The sequence below is a fragment of the Triturus cristatus genome, chromosome 2_2, assembly GCF_964204655.1.
Source record: "Triturus cristatus chromosome 2_2, aTriCri1.1, whole genome shotgun sequence".
Lineage (NCBI taxonomy): Eukaryota > Metazoa > Chordata > Amphibia > Caudata > Salamandridae > Triturus > Triturus cristatus.
In genome coordinates this window covers 1,089,938,762-1,089,964,597 of record NC_140582.1, presented here as the reverse complement: position 1 = coordinate 1,089,964,597, position 25,836 = coordinate 1,089,938,762, and the positions used below count along the sequence as shown (strand labels likewise).

Sequence of the window (25,836 nt, the reverse complement as noted above, 5' to 3'; positions counted from 1 at the left end):
ACTAGGTGTAACCCACATTAGGAGGATGCCCATAACAAGCTAGTGCTTTATAGAAAAAGCTCAAAACAATCTTAACTCCCTCTGAAAGGTCAAAAAACAAGGTAATACCCTATCAAAAGAAGCCAAGAGCACCTGTATCTCCCCTTGAACAGGAGGCCAAATCAAATTGAACTCTCCTAGAAGAAGCCCAAAAAGTCAAGCCTTACCAAGAGAATCACAAAAGAACTGTAACCCTGCAAGCAAATAAGCCCAAAACAAGCAAAACCGTACGAAAAGAAGTAAAAAACAGCGCGTTCCTTTGAAAGAAGCGCAAGAACATGCCAGGGCATCACCAAAAGAATCCCAAAACATGCAAGGGCACTACCAAGAGAAGCCCTAAAGAGCGTGCTGAAATGGGACAGAGAAGCATTGGGATGGGGGAAGGCTGGGGGAGAGATGAGGAGTGGAAGCGAGTTACATTTAAGAACGTGACTGTTCTGATAAACAGGACATGCACTCACGTGAAATGCTAAAGAAGTACTGTCTTTAAAACAGAATGCCGAAAATAGTTCCATGACGTCAGCAGTGGAAGGCTACACACCGTAGCCAATTAAAAGCAAATGTAAGAGAACTGTGCTCTAGGAGAGGGGCTAAGACACAAATGAGGGTAAGCAACCAATTAAAAGCAGGAAACTGAGATTCGCAAGAAACCCATCTAATCCTAAGCAATGGTTTATTTGGTGGAGTATTGTATAAAGTGATGCCTGCGACAGACAGCTGGAGCTGTGCGCTCAAGGCCACAAAAATGATGCAAAATTAAATAATATGGGAAATTTCAAGAATTTGGTATAATGCAAACTTTGTAAATTTCGTGGCCATAATTTAAATTTTCCTCAGGCCTAATGACAATACAGTAATGTTGTTGCTTTAGAAAGAGGGCGTTGCAGAGGTATGAGTTGTCAGCATTTTTCGGATGGACATTTTTGAGGTTTTGAATCATTTGTGAAAAGTATACTGTAGTAGACATTCTTATGTCAATGACTATAGATGGCTATGACCCCCAGTGTACGCACCCCTATAGTCCATATATGATCTTGAGTTAATGCCAAGAGGGTAGGGGGTGACATGTCCTACTAATATCTAAGACTGAACCCCAGAAACATGATTTCTTTCTGAGCAACGTATGAAAAATGTAATCTCTGATTAAGTACTGGCCCATTCAAGGGCGTTTCTCCTCCCCTTTGCAAATAGGGTACCAAAAAGGCAGAGTCCTAAGGCTTTTGCTTCAACTCCTGCCTCTCATCAAGGAGCATGAAAAAAAACACGGGCATCTTGCTATCAGAGGAGCCTCCCTGGAATGATAAAGCAGCTCTCCCAACCCTAACCCATCCTCTGCTCCACCGCCAACGCCTTTACCCTTGCCATCGAGGCAATAACCTGCTCACCTGCTTCCTGGACTTCACATACATTGTGCTTGAAACCCTCTTCTGGGGAGCATAGCCAACTGCTGAGATATGAGGAAGCGCCTAGTTGGCTGCTTCTTTTCCAACCTAAACCCTGAGTGAGATCCTGGTACCCATGACCGGATCTTCTGCCCACACTCTAAGGAGACGCTACAATATCCTGCAGAGCCAACACCCCGTAGAGGCCTCTGCAGCAAGGTAGAGTCCTGGTCTGGACGTTCCAGTCGACATGTAAAAGTGCACGTCTATCTTCAGAAGAGTGAGGACATTACGGGGACTGGAGCGGGGTAGCTGAGGGTGGGGACGTAGTACTGTCAACCCAGGGATCTGCAGCCTATCAGGACATGGAGTGTAATATTACTGAATTCACCCGCAGGGCTCAAAGCTCCAAAAAATAGTCAAGTGAGAGAGCGAAGACTGCAAACCAGCCCCATCTTGAGCAGTGTGTCTGCAACACTGTGGAAGGGTGTTAAGCGCAGATTGCGTGCATGGATGTTGCGTGGTCGTTCGAGTGCCACCGAGCTGGACTCTCTCGCTCAAGTTGGACAGGAGCAGTAAGATACTACACTTCCTCTTTTGTGCACCAGGGGGAGTTCTCCCCTCGACCTCTTTGAGGAGTGAACCTAGTAGTTAACAGAAATTGCTGCTTGCTTGACCCTGTGAACTGGAAACTGTCCTTCATATCCCTGAGAAATTTTCTGGGACACTGAGTATTCAGCACCAACAGGCGGGTCTGGGAAGCATGGAGAGTTCCATGCTGCCCAGTTGTTTTGAGTCGGATTCCCCCCGCAGAGTGTGATTCTGCACCTTCCCTCCTCCCCACCTTCTGGCCCTAAAATTGGGGGCCTAAAAAGAGATTTCTGGAACAGGGCTACTGTGAACTGCTGAGAACGTTCCACAGCGTCTGTGTGGGTTTAGGGACCCAGCACTCCCTTTCCATCTCGATGAAGCAAGACCCTTGAAGGTCCTTCTGCCTGTGACCTGGAGATGGGCTCCACTGGCCAGGGGCAGATCTAAATCTATAGCGGTCAGAAAGCTGCGGAGAAGAACACGCAGTGGTTGGACAGGATGTTGACCACAAAGATACTGATTTAGGGTTTGGCAGATGGGTACTCCGTCATATACATGATAGATATCCTGTCTGCCTTATTATAACTGCCATAGAATATAATGCATTTCTAATACGGGGGGGGGGAGGCAGCACACCAGTCACGTTTGTGACAGGGTAACCCACCTGCCAAACTCTAAATCGCTCCTTAATTCTAATGACCATCAAAATGTCTATTAGAGTCAAATCAACTGAGGCAAAGTTCACTGCATCCCACAAGTGATACCCTGCTGGGATGGTGGCTCAGTGGACTAATGCACCCACCCCACTCATCACAGGTGTGAATCCTGGTGAGTTCACTCGGCACTGGCGTAACGAAACTTGAGTGGGCCTTCCTGCAAGGTACGTGGAGGGGGCCCCCTCAAAGCTCAATCAGGAGCTCTCCGGCCAGAGTGTGGTGCTGAGGGGGCCCCCTGGAGCTTAGGGCTCCCCCCGCACTGCGGGGGCCTGTGTTACGCCCCTGACACTCGGCCTTACCTCCTTCTGAGGTCGTAAAAGGTATACCATTGAGTTGGATAAAAATACATTTCTGTTATTCTGAGCCACGGTGCTGCAAGGGGTGAACATGCTTTTTACAACGACACATGCTGTTTTAGGTAAGTGATCCTGTGACACGAAGCAATGGAACACTTGAGTCAATCGTAAGCAGATCAAATAAAGAGTGCAGCTAGAGTGACAGAGACAGAAAACACATGTAAGATCTCCAAGAGACAGTAAAGTATCTGAAATGCAGGGCGGATGACACTAGAGAGAACAGCATTCTTATTGTGGTCTTTTTGATGAAGATAGATGACCCCTGCGGCGAATGGTTCCTTTGAGATTGGCTTGCAAAAGCCGTAGCACCCAGAGGTCTCCCCGGGTTCTTCTCACTTGAATGAGCGCACACTGCGGTACCCCCACCTGCCCCCAGAGGGCATCACAAACATCTCTTTGCCAAGCATCTTCTCAAACCATACTGTACCTCCCACCCAGAGATCAAGACATGTTTGTGGGAGCTATTCCTAAAGTATGTGTCAGTCTTTACTGCTAAATTAAAACTATTCTCTAACATAAGGGCAACTTTTTCTCCCGAGGCCAGAACAGCCCTAGAGCACACAATGATTGGAGGACAGGGCCCGGTGTACACCGACCACAGTCGACACAAATCTAGCAGTCATATTGGCTGAGAAGCAGGAATCTGCGTAGAGTTTCAGTAGGCTAACAGAGGCCAAGTCCACAAGCTGAGAAACAAGAAGCAGTTCTGCATCTCCACCATGAAGTTGGCAGGAAACCCCACAGGCTACACTGACTGGAACTGACTCAGAATCAGAGAAATCACATGACTGAGCGACCCCTGCTCTCCGAGGGCAGTGGGTGGCATTATTTGAGAGGCCGTGGATCCACTCTGACTCACACGGTATCTTGCAAGTAACATCTTGGTGACAAGCACTGGATACAAAGAGGAGAACTGAAAATGAGGCTTCCAGGATAATAAAAGATCTGTACAACAATGGCTGAAGGGAGTGTATGATGTAAGCTGCAATAATGGTGCTGCCCCCTTGTGGTTGACAACACCAAGTGGCTGCTGGGAGGAGCAGTTTTCCTTTACCCACTGTCAGTTGGCAGCAGTATTTGCAACAACCAATTGTTAAGCTTTTCTTTGTTTACTATGGGGAAGTAGGGTAGGGTATTTTGATTGCCCAGTCTGGGGGTAATGGTCATATAGGTCATTTAGGCATCACAGCTGGGACACCCGACTTGCCCCCTGCGGCCCCTGGCATTGCCTTTGCGACCCCTGGCCTCCGAGGTGCCAAAGGTAGTGCCACGAACAGAAGGTAAACAGTGCTATGATGTGCACTGTTTACTTTCTGTAGCTCAGCTGGAAACTGTGGCATTCAGCTTTTAATACTGTAAAAGGTATAAATAGATGAGTGCAAAGTACAGTCTCCTGAATAAACAAATTAAAAAGAAAATGCACATTTTTAAACAAGATGTTGCATATCTGTATTATTGTTAACACATGGAAAACTCTGTGTTTGAATAAAAAGCTTACATTTGTGCTGGAGTGAATGATAATGCCTTACAGGGGATGGTAATCAAAGTGCATTAACAATGCTAAGGAGCAATTCATGTCAATAACACTGTTCTACACGGAGAAATACTTGTGTAAAAAAGACACATTTTAAAAATCTTTTTGTGTCTCTTTCAGTAATTTTCCAAAACATTTGATGATTGAGGTAAACTTTAGAGACACTATTGAATCGTGATAGGTGGAAGTGAAAATAATTTGGCTTCACTGTGTTGTTTTGTTGGTATAACTTGATTCTCCTCTTCCAACAAATACATATTTTTATGCAATAAAAAGAAAATGCTTAATGTTCCAATCAATGATATCATGCTATTTAATTTGTCGGTTTTATGTAAAATAGATTTTTTTGCGTTAGTTACTTGTGTTATTATGTAATTGTGTGTTTAAAAAGTCTTTTAACTTCAGCAGTGGTAGTTATTGTTATTAAGGTCATGTGACCTCACGTCTTAGGAGGATTGAGAAGATCATATGATATCACTTCCTGTGATGTTGATAGGTCGAAGGGTGGTTATGTGATGTCACTTCTGCTACCCCAGGCATTTTGGTGAATTACCCCATGGTAATGACAGCTAGGTTACTGCAAACTGGGTCAAATAGTCTTGTGTCACGAAAATGGGTCTGAGGGAGAGACACTTTGATAAGGTTTAGTTAAAGTAATGTTTCTTGGTATTTCAAGAGTTGTATGTATGTATCTGGTATTTGTAAAGCGTGAATTAATCACCTCTATGGGTCTCAGGGTGCCGGGAATTCATCCGGGAGATTAAGTGAGCTACTGCCCAAAGTCACTGGGTGCTAAGTCGAGCTGCCGCTGGCGCCCAGGTATTAAACCGTGAGCCCCATGCTCTGAGTCAGCCGCTCTGGCCGCTGCACCACACCTTTCTCCCTCAGTTTACAGTGATGCAGGATATACCTCATCAATGAACAGCGTAAAATGTTTAGTGACCTCTCACAGTGTGACCGTTGTACCAGTTTGAAGGTCAGCGCATCCACAGTTTGACATACCTGCATCATGTGCCAATTAATATAACGATAGTCAGTAAAGACACTTCAAAAGTGGTGCGAGAGCACACTAACATTGTAATGCTAGCATATGTAGTAAGTAGTCTGCAACAGGCACAAACCTTACTCTTGACGCTTCCATAAAATCCAGGATGAATCACAACACTTGTGCGGGACACTGTGTACTGTGAAGAGATACTCTTGTCTGACCTATATTTCTTTATATGCGGCCTCCTATGGCCTTAAATGTTAGACTAGGCCCCAACCCATACATCAAACATGACTAATTATTCAAAAAATATAATCTATTTATTTATAGTTTTTGTACATATAAGATACTTTTTCTTTTTTTTTTTAGATTTGTAATAATATTCTGTGATCTGAATTTACAACAGTTCATTTATGACAAATTATAACAAATGTGATACAATTCATATATGATGAAAGTTAACCTTTACAAAACATAAATACAAAGACAAAAAAAAATCGCTTCATAAACAACATATATTACAAAACAAATTTGTCATACAAAATCAGTGATTCAATATACTAAAAATCAGCAATAACCCCATGTCACATCATCACACAGTCACTCTCATCAGGCAAGCACTCACTCATACCCTAACACACGTACACAGAACAATACCATTGCACCCAGGAAATCGTACTGTTGATATAAACATACACTATTAGCCTAATTTTTTGATTTAATAGGTCTGAATTTCTTCCACTTGTGTGTTGTCTTAAGACGGATTTCCTCTGAGAACAAATGTGGTCAACGCACGTTTCGGTGGGGAGACTTTGCAGCCACCTTCATCAGGACCAGATTGTTTACAGAGCAGAGTCTCAGGTAGTGGGCTGGGGTTATCTGAGAGGTAGAAAGAGTCCTATGAACTTCTCTGTCTCTATGCCCAATTTGTTGCTGGCAGGACGAGCTTATGCTCATTAGATATTGTCAAGCCTCCTTGTCATGCAGTCGATATTGTGGTACAACGTTCCTAGTTGTCAACATTCAGTAGAAAGTCAATCTCCATATGACACTTTATCCTATCCCACTGTCAAACAGGGTACAGCAATTTATTTACATGGAGGGTTCAAAAGAACCTATATCCAACTAATTGTTTCTTATTCTTGAAACGAAGACGTGGCAGTCCGTCTCACATCGCACCAATGGCTATCAAGAGTGGAAGAAATTCAGACCTATTAAATCAAAAAATTAGGCTAATAGTGTATGTCTATATCAACAGTAGGATTTCCCAGTGCAATGGTATTGTTCTGTGTATGTGTGTTAGGGTATGAGTGAGTGCTTGCCTGGTGAGAGTGACTGTGTGATGATGTGACATGGGGTTATTGCTGATTTTTAGTATATTGAATCACTGATTTTGTATGATAAATCTGTTTTGTAATATATGTTATTTATGAAACGATATTTTTTTGTCGTTGTATTTATGTTTGGTAAAGGTTAACTGTTTCATCATATATGAATTGTATCACATTTATTATAATTTGTCATAAATGAACTGATGTAAATTCAGATCACAGAATACTATTACAAATCTTTAAAAAAAAAAGAGAACACGTATTTTATATGTACAAAAAACTATAAATAAATTGATTATATTTTTTGAATAATTACTCATGTTTGATGTATGGGTTGGGGCCTAGACTAACATTTGAGCCCATAGGAGGCCGCTTATAAAGAAATGTAGGTCAGACAAGAGTATCTCTTCACAGTGATTATCTTTCCCCTCACTCTTGGACCTAAAAAAACACATGGGGGTACCTTCCTTCCTTATCACGGGACACTGTGTACACTTTAGTGACCTGGAGTGTGGAGATATGGCTGGGCCTGCTAAACGCCAGTAGACTCCTGCTTGTGGACGACAGAGGGGTGCCCACTTTGTGTTTCTACCAATAATGCATTTACCCCCAAGCTCTGAAACTGCAAAAAAGATGGAGAGAGGCCTGATATATAGTGAAAGTTATTCGCCCTGTGCACAGGGGGATGCAACTCGGGTAAGCCCAGTTGTTCAGCTTTGTACTATTCACCTGTACACAACTTACAGAAAGGGCTTGATGAGTTTCTAACCGCTCCTCATGTAGTGGGACTGACTAGCAATGTGGAAAAGTAGTCCGCAACGTGAAATACTGGTGTAGGGTGGTCTTGAACCAATGTCCTCTGAAGGACTCTCTCACATGGTGGCATCCAGCTACTATGTTTCATCGAGGAAACTAAATAGGGAATGCAAGTGGAGTTGAGTGAAGAGGAATCATAACTTTTGATTACTTTTACAAATGGGATCTAAGATGGGGTGTCTTACAAGATTTACGTTATTATTTGACCAAGCGCCGATTTTTTCTCTGGTATCTCCTGTGAAGACCTATTCAAATGTGCTTGTGGCATATTTCACAAGAGGTCTAAAATACTAAGGGAGGGTGGACTCGGGAGTACAGTGCTTCAGAAAAGGCCCTCTAACGTAAAGTTGAGTACTATAACGTAAGGCCACAACTCTTCGTATTGTGTGGCTTGTACCTTTTTGTTTTTCCTTTGTACAGCAGATAAGTCTCTCAAAGCAGTGTGCAGCTATCTAAAAGTCCTAACTGGCTGAAATTGTTTCACATTACATGATGCACATAGCCAAATGGAGATGAATTCACCTTCCATTACCACTTGCAATATGGTCATTGGATGGGGAAGCCAGAATGCTTCTGTACCTTAGTAGGAACTGAAATCAATGTTAATATGCTTTAAATTCCTATTCTAATGATTTCACAGCATCTCTGTAAATTAATTGTACACATTCCAGGGGTGTCAACATCCATTTTATGAAGAGTCACTCATACCGGAATGCTTCACAGAAGGGTAGAAAAGTAAACATGGGTCCGACTTGAACCATGTGCTGTACTTGGGATGTGCACAATTGTTGTGCATCGCTTATTGACTTAGTACGTGGTATATTTGCAAAGCACATGCACAATTTTGCGCAAAAGCTGTGCTTGAACCACATGAAAAATGCTATTGGCGAATTGAAGGAGATGTAGAAAAGCACAATTAATGGTTGCAAGAGCTGCAGTATTGTTTCAGTTTGCCCAATCTAGCTCTATGTATCAAAATTTGAAAACATGTCAGTGGCAACTAGAAGAAGAACTGACTCCTTCCATAGCAGGCACATTGTACACATTTGTATCAGAACAATGAACTCTGATATTAACACTCAACTCCTTTTCTAGTGTGTTCATGCTGCTCTGTGCGCAAAGTCCATCAAGGTGAGTCTGACAGATGATGGTGGTTTGCTTCCCCTTTAACAAAAACTCACATATTTTCCTCTTTGAATGTATCAGCCTGTTCTTATTGCCACCTGTTAACAAGCTCAAACGGTGTGTTTCAAAAGCCAAACAAAAGTGTTTAGAGTAGATTTACTGATTGGGTTGCATGAAAAATGGCAATGGGCATCCAACGTGTTTGACCTTTCTGCATTGCTACTAGAGTGCGGATGGTGACCTGCTCTAACTTGCTTGGCTTTGTCCTGTAGTAGCTGCATTTCTGATGTAGACATGCACACTACCCTTATGATCACACACTTGAGATCAATGTGCCTGATTCACAGAACTAACTTAAGACAAAATCCTAAACTTACTACTATTTTGGTATTCACAGAAGCACTTACTCATTTTGGTATTCACAAAAGGCACTTACTCATTTCGGTATTCACAGAAGTTAGGAGTCCTAACTTTAGGACTCCTAAATGCCTTCTGTGAATACCGAAAGTCTTAAAGTTAGTATCTTTCTCAGTTTAGGAGTAGTAAAGTTAGGACTCCTAACTTTACTACTCCTAAACTGAGAAAAATCCTAACTTTAAGACTTTCGGTATTCACAGAAGGCATTTAGGAGTCCTAAAGTTAGGAGTCCTAACTTTACTACTCCTAAACTTAGAAAAAACCTAACTTTAAGACTTTCGGTATTCACGGAAGCATTTAGGAGTCCTAAAGTTAGGACTCCTAACTTCTGTGAATACCGAAATGAGTAAGTGCCTTCTGTGAATACCAAAATGAGTAAGTGCCTTCTGTGAATACCAAAATGGTAGTAAGTTTAGGATTTTGTCTTAAGTTAGTTCTGTGAATCGGGCCCAATGTGTATAAAATTAAGTTTTCTTCTTTCTGCATCTAGAAAGGAGCATTGTCTCTAAAGTTGTAAACAAATTATATTTCTAAACATTTTAAGCTGAATATTTCTCAATTCTTTTTTAAGTCAGTAGTTGTGGAAAAGTAATCAGCTGCAAGCATTAGTATTTTTGAGAACAGCAGCAGTGAAATGAATTCTTTGAATACTGAATGGTTGCTGAATGCAGATAAAGTGTACTGAATGCCCTCTCGATAATCCAGTTGATTATACACAGATTTGTCTGGTTATATGAAAATAATTCTGATATTTGAGACAGATAACATGAATTTGTGTATTTAGTTAGGAGTGATAAGCTGACCATGTTTTGAATGTTTTCCATATTACAATGAGTTTGAAATGACACCAGCCATTGGATATTAAAATATTTGGTTTGTGCAAAGGCTCTTCTGCACAGATTGTGGGTTTCCGCTTGGAAGGCATATTTATTAGTTCTTTGTTTGTTATTTTCTTCTTCCGTGTACTTTGAAGATGGCCTCAATGTTCTTACTGCTTCATTGTTCAAAGCCCTGCAGTGATAGGTTTTCGCGGATTGTCTTTAAGCTTTGATCCAACCGCCAGAAGTGCTAAAAGAGATTTTTACTCTAATACCCATGGTCCATGTCTTTCTAGCTAAAAACCATTGTAACTTTTCCAAACCACATCAGGTCTGAATCACAAAGAAAGTTGTAAATCCTTGTATGTGTGACATACTCCTGCACATAGCTGAATTGTGGGTGGCTGAAACTCCCAAATATATGCAGGTGGAGCTACAGCGTGGTGGACGTTCACCTAATTGACACTGGATTTTTCTTAAAATTCCTATAACTTTCCACTGGAAACATTAAATGTGTAGTCATCCTTGGGAACATCATGACTCTGGGGGTCAGTGAATGTTGTACAACTTCTGCGTCCATAGATGGAGACTCTGTATGCTGCTCTTGGCCATTTCTGGCTTATTGACTTAAGTTTAGATGTAGAAGTTACAGTGCTGAAGTTGCAGGTGGTACCTATCATTAAGTTTCATGCAGTAGTAAAACTTTGGAACTCAGGCCTATATAAGACTGAAAAAGGTTGCTAAAACTAAGCAGTGTTAATTTGGTATTCTGAGTTGTTTTAGGGGCAGGGCAAGATTATATGCTTAAGGATGACACCAAAGGGGTCCAGCAGAGTGTCCCTACAGCTAAGGTTGCCGCTATGCCAGGTAACAAAGTGAAGTGGGTGAACGGAATAGAGAAGGGCAGGTCAAATTCTTTCTCCAGCATTGGCTGTAGGCCTTGTCTGGTGCAGCTGGGGAAGGTCAGAGAAGGTCAGAATTTCAGTTGGGCGAGCGTGAAAAATTGGGCAGAAAATCTGGATTTTATTAAAGACACGGAGGCTAATATTATATATATTGGTTGGCTGAGTTTAACAACTTTGCTTGTGATAGAGAATTTCCGCACCAAAAACATTCTGCTAGAGAATTTTATCTCAGAACCTTCTTTGCTTAAGAAATTCCGCATAATAGCATTTTCTGATGATTTTTTTTACCACGAGCCTACTTTTAGTAGACGTTATACGAACATTGAGAAGTTTTAAGAAACAAATTCGAAGTGACAGAGACAAACACTTTTACACACTTATAGCTGCAGAAAGTTTTGCTCTGACATTTACACCCAGCAACGATGCAGTGTTACTGGGGGCCTCCTCTTTTAAGACCTTGTGTGTTATTGGAAGTAAACTTACGAGAGCAAATGTAAAATTAGTACTGAAAACTGTGCAGGCCCTGTGTGTGTCTGAAAAAGGGGAACATTTGTTTCATATTCTTTGGAACCAGATTCTCTTTTGGTACATTTTTGTGGAACGGGTTTGCTTGAGTAAGATGTTTTTTTACTGCCTCTCCCACCCACACACCTTTCTGCCTTCAAAGAGACATCATTCCATTTGAAAACAATGTTAACCACAAGAAGGTGGTAATTAGTGCAAGCTAAAATAGATGGTGGGGAAAAGATCGTGTTCTGGGAACTGCGGCCTGCTTGATAGTTTATGTAGCTATGAGAATGTGCTGTCCATGTATACATGATCAGGAAAATACCGCAAAGCATTGCCAGGCCTCCCGACACAGGATAACTAGCAGAATGGCTGGTGCTACTTTAAGGCAATGTTGGCCTTTGCCACCACCAGTGGGTGGGTGTAAGAGGGCACCAGACTGCTACAAATGTCATAACAATTTGTCTTCTTGTTAGGCTCAATAGAGGTCCCAACAGCAACAACCTGATTCTGCCTGTGGCTCTTGAAATACTTGCCCCAGAGCTGTTAGACACAGCGGGACCGTGTGGCTGATGTTTAGGGAACAAGGCGTGACATAGCGTGCATATCCCAATTAAATGTACAAAGTTGTCAATGATTCTCACAGTTATTATTGTAAATAATGCACCGTACGAGGCATGATTCTAAGATTTTCCTATTCTCCACACAACCCGGAGTCATGTAACCTTCTGCAGAGAGAAAGAGTTTGTTTTAAGTTGGATAAGAATAGGTATGTAAACAAAGCTAGTATCTGGTCTGCAGTGGGTGGTAATTCTGTTTCTGGAGCGCCACTGTGATAGCTTCATGGTGCCATAGGTAGGATGGGAGTGTCTAGGACCCCATTACGTTGCATTACGCTGTGGTAAGAAACAGCTTTTAGACACTTTCCTAAACTCAAAGTGACTGTCAGTGGCACGATGCCAACCAGAAGAAGCTCGTTACAAAGTTTTACAACCTGTAGGCTCACTTACTTATGTGTGGTTTGCTGTGCATGGGGAGAGAGCAGTCATTCATCAGCTGAATGGAGCAAGAAGATTGAAATAGAACCATGAGAAGAATCGGAAGAGCTAAGGTTGGACATTTATAATGAGCCGCCTGCAGGCGGAGCCATGCCTGAGGGCGGGGTGTTCAGAATAGAGGCTGTGACTTCTTTTGAACAGCAGGCGGGCCACAATACCCCCTCCAAAAGTATCTTTCGTATGAGGAAATATGATCTGCTGGGTTCTGAATGGAGGATGCTTCCAAACTGGATATCATTTTTATGAAACCAGAATCCAAAGCAATTGTTATTACACTTAAGATCTTGATGCTGTATTTTTTACTGTAGCATATTTTATATATTTGTATGCCTAAACTTCACTCTTAACTATTTTGCTCAGCTTCGAATGAGGTGAAAGTATTAAGGCTTTATTGTGTGTCTGTTATTGAAAATCTGATGTAACACTGTGCAGAATTGCCTGAAGTGAAGGACCTGCCAGAACTGAGGAGCCTTCACACTGGAGGGGTCTCAGGACACTGGAGGGGTCTCAGGACACTGGAGGGGTCGCAGGATAAAGGATGGTCTTTGAGCCACTCTGAAGCAAGCATGGATGCGAGGTCCGTTTCTGATCATACATGGTTTTCTAGCCACAGATGTACGTGTGGATACTGCCTTAGTAACATCACTTACGGGCGATAGTCTTGGAATGGCTGTCTATAGGTCTAGACACTGAAAAACCATTTGATTACACACGTGATGTGGTGTCTCAGGATCTGTTGTAGCAAGGGCACAGTAATGGTGTGTCATTGTGAAGGGCGATCACGGGTTCATGTTAAGTGTAACAAAAGTCACCTCACTACACCCGTGATGTGGTGCTCCAGGGATCTGTATAACCGAGAGCACGGCAAAGGTGTTTTCTTTCTGGGGGGTGATTACTGGTGCATGTTAAGCGCTAGAACTGAGATCTTGACTTCCTTCTTTCCTATTTATTATAAATTTTATTTTAAAAAAAGGATGAGACCAGTCCCTATATATTCCAGTTCCAGTTGGCATTTAGGTCAAGTTCTTCCTCTGAATTGAAATATATTGATCCAAGCTACGCAGAAGGAGTTTCAGTTGTTGACCTTTGAACTTACAAGTGATCTGTGTGGCTGCAACTGGCATCAGCTACGCCCTTTCTGCCAGATTGTTGCCCTAAGACTGAGTCTGTCTGTGCACTTTGTTTAAGTTGATGCCATGCTAAAGCTATTCCATGTTGTGTCTTTTGTGAATGCTGGCTGTACAGTTGAGGTTCTTACAGGTGTACTGTCAGATTCTTGTTATTGCTGTCCTTGTGGCCTACCTTATGAAGTCCTGCCCCTCATCCCCTTTTAGTCTCTCCATGTCCTCTCATCTCTTTCTCTCTCTCTCATCCTCCCACCTCTCTTCCCTCACTTCTTCCTCATGCCACACTCTCTCTCTCCACTCTTCCGATAACATCTCTGTCCTTTGTTTTATCCGTCTTCTGCCCACTCAGTCTCTCTCTCTCTGCCTTCTTGTCTGGCTCCCTGTCTCTCATTGCTGTCTCTCTCTTCTTCCTAACTTTTGATCTCTCTTTTTACTTCTCTCTCATGTCTTGTTTCCCTTTCTCTATCTCCCTTTCTCCCTTCTTTCAATCTGTCATTCCGTAGTCATTTTTCCCAATCTAATGTTTCCCCTCTATTTCTCTCTCTCTGTGCCTTTTCCCTCTTCACTTCTCTCTATCCTGGGCTCTCACCCTCGTACTCTCTTCACTTCCTCACTTTATCTTCCATAACCTCTCTCCCTCTCTCTCTCTCTCTCTCTCTCTCTCTCTCTCTCTCTCTCTCTCTCTCAGTATCATGTCTCCTTTTTTTCTTGCTCTCACACTCTTTTCTGTCTCTCTCACTCACTTGCACTCTTTTCTTCTCAGTCCCGCTTCACCTCTTGGGGAGTGCCTCACTGACACAACATTGCTGTTTTTGTTTATAAAAATGTCATGCAACAATGGTTCGCAAAGGTATCTTTTGTGAAAGAATATAGATAATCAGTTGGACAAAGAAGTCTCACGAGTATTCATAACCCCTACCAGAGCCAATTATTTCTGGCACATTAATGAAACAAAACAACATCAAGAACACAACGATCACCACTTTTAGGGGGAGAAGTTTTTTAACCCCGCTGGGGGGGGTTTGGGGGCAGCACGGTGGTGCTGTGCTCATGACGGAGCCTGTGCTCATGACGGAGTGGTTCCGTCATGACTCCGCCCACTGCGCTAATCGCCCGCACAGGCGGGGAATCAGCGCAGCGTGGGAGGAGCGGCCGCCAACGGCCGCGGCATGACGGAACCACTCCGTCATGAGCACACGGCGACCGTGGCTCATGACGGAGTGGTTCCGTCATGAGCAGGGGAGGGGTTAATCTATAGTAGTGAAACCACAAGCATCCACTCACAAGGCCCAGACTGCCCCGGCGCAGGAGCACTTCCGCGTTGATGCCACGTACCACACGCTGAAAGGTGGCGAGACAAGTGGGGAGGATCATGACGGACCTCTTTTTCCCTCTGAAAATTGGAAAACGGAGTGAATCACGTCCACACAAGGGGGCTGCAGGAATATAACCGTAAGTTTGAAAGGACATGCAGAAACTTTGAATATTGTCCAAAGCATAGACATTAGAGAAATTTGGGACGGACTTAATAAAAACCGAGCGAGGTTGAGATAGTGGATATCGTATACCAAGGATTGAAAAAACAGACATCACAATTGAGAAAACGCCTATTAGTTGTCTTGAGAAAGATGGTAATACAAAGAAAATCCATCGAAACGCGTTGTCGCATTTGAGAGCACAATCAAAGGGATCGTCACAGATTTGTAGATAGAAGCGTGTTAGATATATCACAAACTGTGTTTCTAGATTGATGGTCCAATTTGATGTGCAACCCATGACAAAGTGCATTGTCTTTTATGTTGTTTTCTCTGTTATGCTGGCTCATAACGGGTTGTTATTATTTGTGTAACAATTTATTTCTTCTATTATTTTGTGGATTTGTTTTTAAGAGTCCAATTGAGGGTCTCGAATAGGATATGTTTTTAATGTGACATGATGTATGTTTTTTATACAATAAATGTAGAAAGACTCTAATGTGTAAATGTCTAATTGATTTTTGAGACATTGTGATATAGGATCATTTAAGTGTTGGTTCAGTCAAGGGGCTGTTATTTTATACTTGTGAAGAGTCTGGCACAAAGCCATGACTCTCTCCATGGCCTCAGCCTACCCCAATTGCATTACGTGGTTGCTTGCTCCTGCCCCTCGCACCACCTCCCTCTTGTCACTGCAGGAGTAAGCACCCACATAATACAATTGGGGTAGGTTCTTCGCGTGGGTGTGTATATCTGTGTGTGTAGGGGAGAAGGCACACATTGCACAAGGGTTATCGTGCCCCAAGAAGAACACTTTATCCCGGGACACATTAAAGTAATTAAAAGGATATTTCAAAGGCCATTGTGTCTCGAAGCACACCTTGCAGTCAGTTCTTGAGCTGCGGTGCTTGAACATTACCTCCAGTCTGGCTCACACAGGCTTGGTAGGGGGACAGCGGAATTCACTGAGTCCCCACGAGCAGTGTAATAACAAGCATTTGCAATGCAATAAGTCGCGCTTTTTCAAAACTTAGACCGATTGGCATTGTTAATGACAATGCCTTTTATTCATGTGCACTTTGTACTTCTAGTCGTTGCTTGCAGGTTTTCAAAACACTTAAATAAAAGTTATTGTCATTAACAATGCCAATAGCTCAAAATCTTGCAAATGCGAGACCTATTGCATTGCAAATGATTGTTAAATATTTGTATTTTGGGGCAGTCCGGTCCTTGTGAGTAGATACATGTGGTTTCACTAGTATAGATAAAACAATTCTCCCCTTAAAAGTGGGGTTTGTTGTGTTCAAATTATTGTTTTGTTTCAATTAATGTGCCAGAACTAATTGGTTCTGGTTGGCGTTGTGAACACTCGTGAGAATTCTTTATCCAACTGATTATCAATATTCCTTCACAAACAATACCTATGCGAACTATTGTTGCTGATATTATGGTGTACCCAGGATCTCTACGGCTGGCTCTTTTAGTTTATTGTTGTTGTTTCTAAAGGCACAGATGACATCATGCTTTTGATCAAAGGCAGCGACATCTTTGTGCCAGGCCGGACTTTACTGGGACATCTTGTCTCTTCTTTTAAGTTCATCACGGCAGGAAGGAGACTGTGTTTATGTCTCGAATCTATCGCAGAAGGGGCAGTGTTTGAACTGGGATAAGACAGGAGTGATCTTAACCGAGAAGTCTGTTAGAATACAAGGAACACATAGGAGGAATGAACACGTTGTAAGACAGTGCTCAAGATATCTGAAAGGGAAGCCTTGTATGATTTTACACTTTGCACACGTTCAAAAATAGAATGAAACTGAATCTTCGACAATGTGTTTTACGAAACATCCGGAGGACACGCGTTGAGAACAACCATGTTTAGTAAATTGATTGTAGGAAAACATTCATTTTGCATTTCATCTAAAAACGACATATTAAAAAAACATTTATATTGTGTTCAAAATAATTGGTTACAAGATTAATGCAGACTAGACTGTGGTTTAGACACAGAAGAGGGGCTTTAATTCACAGAGGTTGTACCTTTCATATAGGCGACTCAATGGGAAAAGCAAAAGTTGGAAAGTTGTGAGATAGTAAGTATCTGTGTGGAGACGTGGCGATACAGCACTGTCAGATGAAGGCATTTATATGTCTCCTCTAAAAAGTACTGCTTCATTTTAAAATTATATATTATAAGCTCTCTAATTTCAGTTTTAGCCAAGAAATGTTTCTGGAAATGCTTGATTTTAGGATTGGTGATGAATTACAAGGATAATCTAGCATTTCTTTTTAATGACATGAAATGACAATTCTACATTTGACTTGCGAGTCTTAAGTACATTTGTGTATGCATTTGCAACTTGTGACATTTACACCTAGAATTCTATTTTCAATTAGATTTATGGATTTGTATGACATAAGATTATAGTAACATACTGGAGAAATGTACTGATTTTGCTTTCCCTACTTTGTTTTGATTGTGTGATTATACTGTAGGAATTCCAGTTTCAAGAAGGATGAGAGTTAGAAAAAATTAGTTTTTATCCACCACTTCAGAAAACCATTTCCATTCCTTTCTTTTGCCACACATGCCTTCCTTACCCTGGCAATCAATAAAAGGGCATGTAGAAGTCTTACCAACACTAATACATTTGTGAGGGGATGTTGGGATGCAAGAGATCCCATACAGAGCTCTGGAGAGTGAACACGCCTGTCCTAAGTTTCCCTCAGCGATTTTCTTTTTATTATTGAGTTTGTCTGGTGTCGCTATGTTTTTGCTAAGGGCTCACGCAGAAATGGTGTGAGACCCAGAGTGGGACTCTGGTCTGAATGGACACACCATGGTTACCTCTTGATTTTTTAGTGTGACTGCCATCATCTCACTGGGCTGTGTAGAGGACAGGTGGCAGCGTCTATACATACACGCAGGACGGGCCTTGTAGCTATTGTCCGCACGGGGAGAGTTACCTACTGGCCTCTATTGTCTAAAGCTGTCTGTCAGTCCCCTACTGCTGGGGATGTCACCTTTAGGTTTACACTACATATGTATAGTTGTACAAGCATGGAGTACGTATATGTGCGTGCTGAACTGTGGCAGCCCTGGACCCTAGTGTACATCTCCAGTGTATAAATAGTACATACGATGGAGACTGGGGAGCCTGCCAGTCAGCAGTGTGACTTGCAGGACTAATCTAAAGCATTTCTAAGGAACTTAAAAATGGACCAAACACTGGGTGTCGAGGATAAGATACAGAGGATCCTTTGAAGTTTGGGGACAGTACCTCCGCCTTCCTACTCCATTGTTCCCCAGAAGTGTTACCCCAGCAGGCTGAGAGGTAGCGGAGTGTGTGTTTGTTTTGGGTTCCCTTGACAGGGAGCTCACAGCCCCACGCTCCTTCTTGCTGGCATGAGAAGACAAAGAGTGTGGCTTCATCAGTCTGGTAGGAATGTGCAGAGCTGAACCTGAGGAATCCACAGTCTCTGTCAGCAAACCTGTTATATAAGTATGGGACAAGAACATCCAGTCATTGTGCCTGGATGTCTCATCGACCAGTGCCAGGGGTCCAGCACTGTACGAGATGGAGAAAGACTTTGAGCTCCAGGGTTTCTGGTCACTGACTGCCAACTCCCCTTGCCTGATTCAGAAACAGAAACCTGAAAGTTCTGTATCCTCTCAGTAGGAGTTGTCGTGAACTACCCTTGTATCAAAACGTTCTCTGACTGCAGCAGAGGAATGCTAGAGGTACCCTTGCAAGAAGGAATGGATGCCTAGAAATGAAGGCCATTGAGTATCTGCGCAGTAAGAATTGTAGTTGGCCTACTGTAGCCCAGGCCTGTTCCATCAGGCCATCTGCTGAGGCTTTGAGTCTCTGGTTTCCCCTGCAGTGTGTCCTAAAGCGACGTGACTTGCTTCTTGAATCTATGATTGCATGTGAGCATTCAAAGTATCACCTTTGCCCAGTCAGCAGAGAACAGCAGTAGACATAGTCTGTGACAACGAAGGGCATATTAGACCTCAAAGCCCTAATTGATCATTGACTAGCAGACTTCAGTGTTTTTAAATATCCTCAACGTATTTGAGAACTTATAAAAATACCAACCTACTAAAATCGTTTTATTATCCAATTATGACTTATGAAAAATAATCTAATGGCTATTAAAACTGGTTATCCAGTAGTTACTACTTTTTCAAAACAATTTTAGTTTTAGATGTTTTTACCTGACATTACCTTAATCTACAATCATTATTTGATGGTCAGGATATATTATTTCTTGGACAGAAAATTATGTTATGCTTCAGCCCTTATAAACCAGATTTTACCCATATCGCCTTTAAAAAAATAGGAATTCTGTGCAAAAAATAAAAATAAAAAAAGTTGGCATAATGCTACGTTTTTGGTCAAACATTGAATTCTAAAAAATCCCATTCAACATGCAAAAGAAACTAGAGCATGGATAGACTGGTAGCCATAATATTTTCCCCCGGCTATATGATAATTAACTCTTCCCCCTTCCTGTTCACTTTCGCGTGGCGTGCGTTAGACTGGTCATACTGTATTTCAGTCGTTTCACTCTTAATTATAGTTTGTAAAATGTGGCCGGCACAGTACAACTAGGTATTGAAAATGTAGTTGCTCGAGGTAAATAATGACACTGATCAATGATGTAAAGGGAAGGTGATCACAAGGATCAGGGCCAAATGTTGAGAAGCTGTAAAGATGACTTTAAGTCCTACGGATGAAATAGAGACTAGGGACAAGAATACCTTTGTAGTGATTCATCTAATAAACAGAGGTATCAGAGTAGGGAGATCGTAGGAGGGGGGTATAAAACCATGCAGTGAAAGGAGGCCTAGTACTCCCAGATGCTACACAATGGGCTGTGTTAAGTGCGCTTCTCTGAATACCCAATGAGTATGTAGATAATACTCACATTCAGATCCACTGTATTGTATTGTAGCATTTCTGTTCTTGAAGCCCGAAGTCACTTTCCAGGCATTTGGTTGTGTAATTGCTACGTCTGAATTGCATGGAGTGGTGTGGGTAGTAGTTAGATCTATTAGCGTTGACTTTTTGAGTCACATATGAGGCCTGAAGAGTTGACTCAGAATTGAGTCAGTGGTGTTAAAACATGTACTTATAAACAAAATAGATAGGGAATACAATTGCAAGCAGTATGTACACATCAGTCAATGGGTGCCGCCTAAGTTCCTATGGATCTTGTGTTTTGGAAAAGCCAGCCCTTGATTTCTCTTCTGTATTCTTAATGATTGTTGATAGTTCTTATCCTCCTCAAAAGTGTGTTCCTGACCTTTCGTGTCTGTATTCAGAAGGAGCTCCCACCGCTGTGAGGTTTTCTTGATAGGAGGCAATTGCCAGATGTGAGGCTATATTTGATCTGCATTTTCTAACTATGTTGTATGACCTGAGTTTGTATTGTAAGAAAGTTGATTCCGCCCATGGGTCGCCCAGTGTACAATGCAAAGGGGTTTGAAGGATATTCTTGATGCTACTGGTAACCAGTGAAGTACTTTAAGTTATTTTGTAAATTTATCTCAAGTCTATTATTGTGGAACTTCTGAATGCCTATTTGAATTTGGCCATCTAGGATTACCATTGAGTAGCCACCGCAGGAGGATGTCATCCACTTAGTTGACTTGAAGCGGGACTACTAATTGGCGCCGGCTGAAACATATCACTACATACACGTACACCATGCCTTGAGGGCGATATTATCAATGGGGAGCGTAGCCCCTGGAGTCTTCAGCCCTGGATGATAGACTGCTCGATTAATGCATCCCACGTAAAATCAAATCCCTAATGTACCAAAAGCGGCTCAGTATTTTAAGCACCTCACACCCTCAGGCAGTTAAAAAGAACGCGGAGGTCAGTATTTGGGAAGTCTAGAGGACAACTAGTGAGCGGAGGCCCTGGAGTCCCCTAGAGAATTGGCTATATGAGCCGGTTTCCGACAAGTTCAATTAAAGATCCTCCACCGCTCCTATTACAATCAGACCACATTGATTAGAATGTGCAGATCGCCGACAGAGCCACTGTCAAGGCTTTTTATCATATGGTATTGGACTGTCCAATACTTCAATGCTTTTGGGTAGCATCGGTTGCATAGTATGGGCGAAGTGTGTGGAGATTCCCTCCCCGCTTCGGCAGAGTGGTGTCCTAAATTTCTGGGTGGAAACAGATTTTCTCCATATGGAGCATATATGGGTCACCCTAGGGTTGACTGTAGCTAAAAGAAATGTGGCAAGAGCGGGGTGCGAAACAAGCACTGTGGCTGGAGGACTGGAAATGGATTATGGATTGGTGTATGTTGGCCAAGAGGGTGGTATATGAAGGCCGAGGATGACGCCAAAAGTGGGCAAAGATTTCGGGCCGTTGGAATAGTTACAGAGGTAATATATGTGATGACCTCGCACCTGTAGCCGCCTAATGTGGTCATGTCAAAAATTGCTGTTGGCTGCTCTGGGGGTTGGGGGAGGGGCGGAAAGGTTTGATGCGCTAATGGAGACAGTGTTGTAGAAATTAATCATTGCACAGTTTGTTGCTGGTACTTGTTTTTATTGAAATGCCAATAAAAAGATTTGTTAGGAAAAAAACATCAAGTAGCCACAGCCTAGTTAGATGAAGGAGGCTAGAGTGTGCCGTTCTGATGCAGTAATAATGGCAGAGATTAGACCAACATGATGTAAAAACAGGTCAATTGGACTGAATTGAATATGCATCTCTGAGGGCAGTAATGGTGTAAATATGTAAGATTGTGCACATTCACTATTCATCATTTTTTAGAACTGTACTTAATACTAATTATAAATAAAGTGCAATCAAATTATGGAATAAAAAAGAATCTTCTATGGGCCGAAATAATATATCTGATACAGTGCTCTGTGGAAACGGATTACCCCGTGAAGCTGTAGTCTTATAAACCATGTCTGAAAGAGGTCAGACACTATCATCCTTATTTTAGACAGTTTTAACAAATATATATTCCTTTATGTAGGTGGCTTTGATGTAAAGTCACGACTGATTTTCCCTAGTGTTTGACATATAAGTCAGGGATTACATTAGGTGGCGAAGTGTATGACGAGTAATAATGTTGTGCGGCATATGGCTAAGAGATAACATAATTTAGCAAACATGATATGCAATTGAGAATGTTCAACTGGTTAAGAATTTGCTCAAGGATTTATTCTCAAGACATTTTAGTTTTCTAACAGCTATCTTCTGTTTTTTTGTATCTGTTGTCCGTATGTAAATGTGGCGGCATTCTGGTGTAAGTGGTACACAACTGCATGTTTTCTTAGCTCTGGAGTGTGTGTGCATACAAAGATCCCCTCACTCTTCTAAACAGATTAACATGGCATAGATATGGTTTCATCGACTAACCAAGGACTTGCTGCATTTACAGTGCCTGAAGTGTGCATCACCTAAGACTGCAGTGTGAATCTTTTTATTGTGTTTCCAAAGGTGTTTCCTCCCACTGTGTGATCTAGACGACTACTTTGTGAACACTGGTGTGCTGGTGTAGTGCTGTGGACTTCGTTCAAGGCATGCGTGCTGCTAATATATTTAAAGTATAACACTGAATTATCTGTTTCCTCTTATCAAGGGATCTAAAACGAGGGCTGGATAGCAGAGGACCTAAGAGCAGGAATCCAGGAAGCATAGTTACTAATAAAGACTTTTATTTCATTGTCCCTGTTACTCCCCTGCAGCTGCACTGTGCATGCACCCTGCTTTTGAGCTGCAATCACCTCACATAGTCTCAACTTTAGTTACTTCAGCATAAAATGAAACGGAGTCCACTTCTCAGGGATAGACTATATTTATGTTTGCTCCTCCTTTGGAGAATTTTGTTCTCACTCTGTTTAGATTGGATGAGTTCTTTCCTTACTCCACTGATGTCAAGGGACTATTTTTCTTTTGCATGTCTCATACATAGCATTTGACATTTAGAACTTCTTTAGAGTGGCTGGTGCTGCTTCTTTGGTTTTTTGTAGAGGCTTTCCTACACTTCTAGCTCTTTTTGTGCCAACAGCTAGCCTTACTCAGTGATGGCGAGTCTCACGTACTTAAATCTACCACCCACTACCCACCCACGTTGGTGACTGCTGCCTTGCACGTACAAGAAAAAACAAAAAAGCTGATGCTTAAGACCAACGATTACAATTATTTTGTATATACAAATGACTGGTACTGTCTATCAATATTGGGATAACTTCGACAGAAACTTACAGAGAATGAACACCGAGCATTGAAAATCAGTTTCACCATCATAACTCAGCATGGGGATATTGATTTTTTCCATAAAAAAAACAAGCAAGAACCATTAGACTTGTTAAAGGGAATACACAAATGCATATGTCCTCTCGGTGATCTGCCTGCGCAGACGTTTTCCACTTAAAATCAAAGGAAACATTCAAGGACATCTGATCTGTTCAGGGTTCTCCGGTATCTTGAAATGGAGGGCGGATGTCTGTGGGAGACATGTGGCAGTGAGGAGACGTGGTGTAAATCAAAGGATCTCTAGTAATGACTTACTGCAGACTGGTACAGCAACCGCGCGTGCAAGACATTGGACCTCGCTTCACGGTTTAAAATACAGCAACCTGCTACAGCTGACTTGTGTTGGACTCAAGAGCCCTCTAGTGACAGTTTACGGTACTGCAGCCGATTGAAATGAGTATCTGTTCCCAACTCAAAGGCCCTTTAGAACTGTAGCATGTCATCATCTCTCTGACGTCAGCGGTCCCCTCATTGCTTCCATCACGGGAACTTGCAGATCCCCTCGGGTTCCTTTGAGTCCGTGTACCTGTTTTCCAAACCCTGTATAATCAGTCCCTGCCAGTCTCTCTCCTGCTCACACTAATTGCTGCTGCCTATTTCGAGGAAAATAGTTAGAGGGATGTTACTTTTGGGAACCAGTTACAATTATTTTGTATATTCAAGTGACTGTTGTTATCTATCAATATTAGGGTCACTTATTAAGACACGTGTAGGTAAAACCTAAGAGGCTCAGTGATGTCTTCTGCCATCATTAGAGTATGTATTTAGTACATAGAAAACAAGCAAAAACAATTAGACTTGCTGAAATGAATATGCAGATCTATGTATGTAAGCCACACACTCTGTTATCTGTCTCTGGCTCAAAATGGAAAGGACAGTCAAGATTTTTGCCACTGTTCCTTTACACTTTCAGCAAAAGGAGCCATTCAAGGACATCTGATCAGTTCATAATCCGTTGGTTTTTGGAGATTAAGAGGGGGATGGTGGAAGACTCTAGGACACGTGTATGACTCTAAGGACCTCTAGTAATGATTTAAGGTACTGCTGCATCATACAGCAGGCATGTGTGTCTAACTCAGGGGACCTCTAGTAACAGTTTAAGAAACTGCAGCCTGCTACAGGAAAGACTCGTCTCTAAGTTGAGGCTGGTAATGGCTTATGGTACAGAGGCCTGACAGAGCAAGCATTTGTGTCAGACACAAGGAGCCTCCAGTAATGGCTCAGGGTACTGCAGCTGTGTACGGCAAAGACTTGTGTGTGACTCAAGGGCCCGATTAATAGCTTAAGATGCAGCAACCTTCATAAGGAAGGTGCCAGTTGCAGCTTTTCTAGAGCTTGTGAATGTGCCGTTAATAGCAAGACTGTTGGATTTGTCAATGTTTGTTTTCGTTTGTGTTGCGCCTCCTGCAATAGCCAGAACTTAAAAGGAAAGTATTCCAGCGTGCCCATTCACAGGCTAGTGATGTACCTGCCATTTGGATCCAAAGCTAGCCATGTGCTGGTTGCTCTGATGATGTAACCAGAGTGGAGCTTGGCTAGTCAGTGTGTGTTACAAATCTATCTACAAAACATGCCTAAAGAAGACAAGTGGGCATGTTCTCGACCATATATAGAAATAGAACTGCATTGTGATGCAAAATGTTCTAAAGCTATTTAATTTCCATATGTTTGTTTCTGTTGCAGTGATTGACAATAATTATGTATAATATAATCATTTGTTTATTTTCTTCCTACAAATCCCATAATAAAATATGCATGTTTAACTTGAGCAGTGGTGGCTCACAGATGGAGTGCTGCAGGGCGGTGGGGCTGGGGAGGGGCAGGTTGGGGGTAGTGGAGTCGGACATACAACGGCAAGGAGTAAAGTAAGTAAATAAATAAATTAAACTATTTACCTTGCGCTCGCTGCATCGGCGATGCAGCAACCGCAAGGTAAATATTTATTTATTTACTTACTTTACTCCTTGCCGTCCTATGTCAGACTCAGCTACACCTCCACCCTGCCCCTCACCGCCCCGCAGCACTACCTGAGCGAGCCACCAGTGAACTTGAGACAGGCTACCAGAGCACAACTGGGAAATGACTATAGCAGACTTACACAAACAAACTTTGGATATTCAGGGTTGTAGTAAAGCGCCCCTTTTGACATGGTCACCCCCACTTTTTGCCTGGTATCTGATGCAGTTTTGGCAGAAGTGCACTAGTTTCCTAATAACCAGGTCCCCAGTGCCATATCTTTGTCCCTAAACACTGCACAATTGCTCTCTAATTGGCAATACCTTTAGCACACCCTGTAGATCCCTAGTAAATGGTTATCCTGGTACCTAGGGCATGAAGTACTAAAGAGGATA

At 42.2% G+C, this 25,836-nt stretch overlaps 1 protein-coding gene across 8 annotated transcripts in view; it reads left to right on the top strand.

The window, feature by feature from the left end:
• Positions 1 to 25,836, top strand: part of REEP1 (receptor accessory protein 1) — a 323,709-nt gene that overhangs the window by 232,257 nt on the left and 65,616 nt on the right. For 4 of the 8 annotated variants that reach the window (XM_085642626.1, XM_085642621.1, XM_085642624.1 and 1 more), the window contains one exon: positions 8,849 to 8,884. The exons of the other annotated variants lie outside the window; for them this stretch is intronic. In XM_085642626.1, the coding sequence (XP_085498752.1) occupies positions 8,849 to 8,884 (36 nt within the window). The remainder of the gene's footprint in view (positions 1 to 8,848; positions 8,885 to 25,836) is intronic. 8 annotated transcript variants of the gene reach the window in all.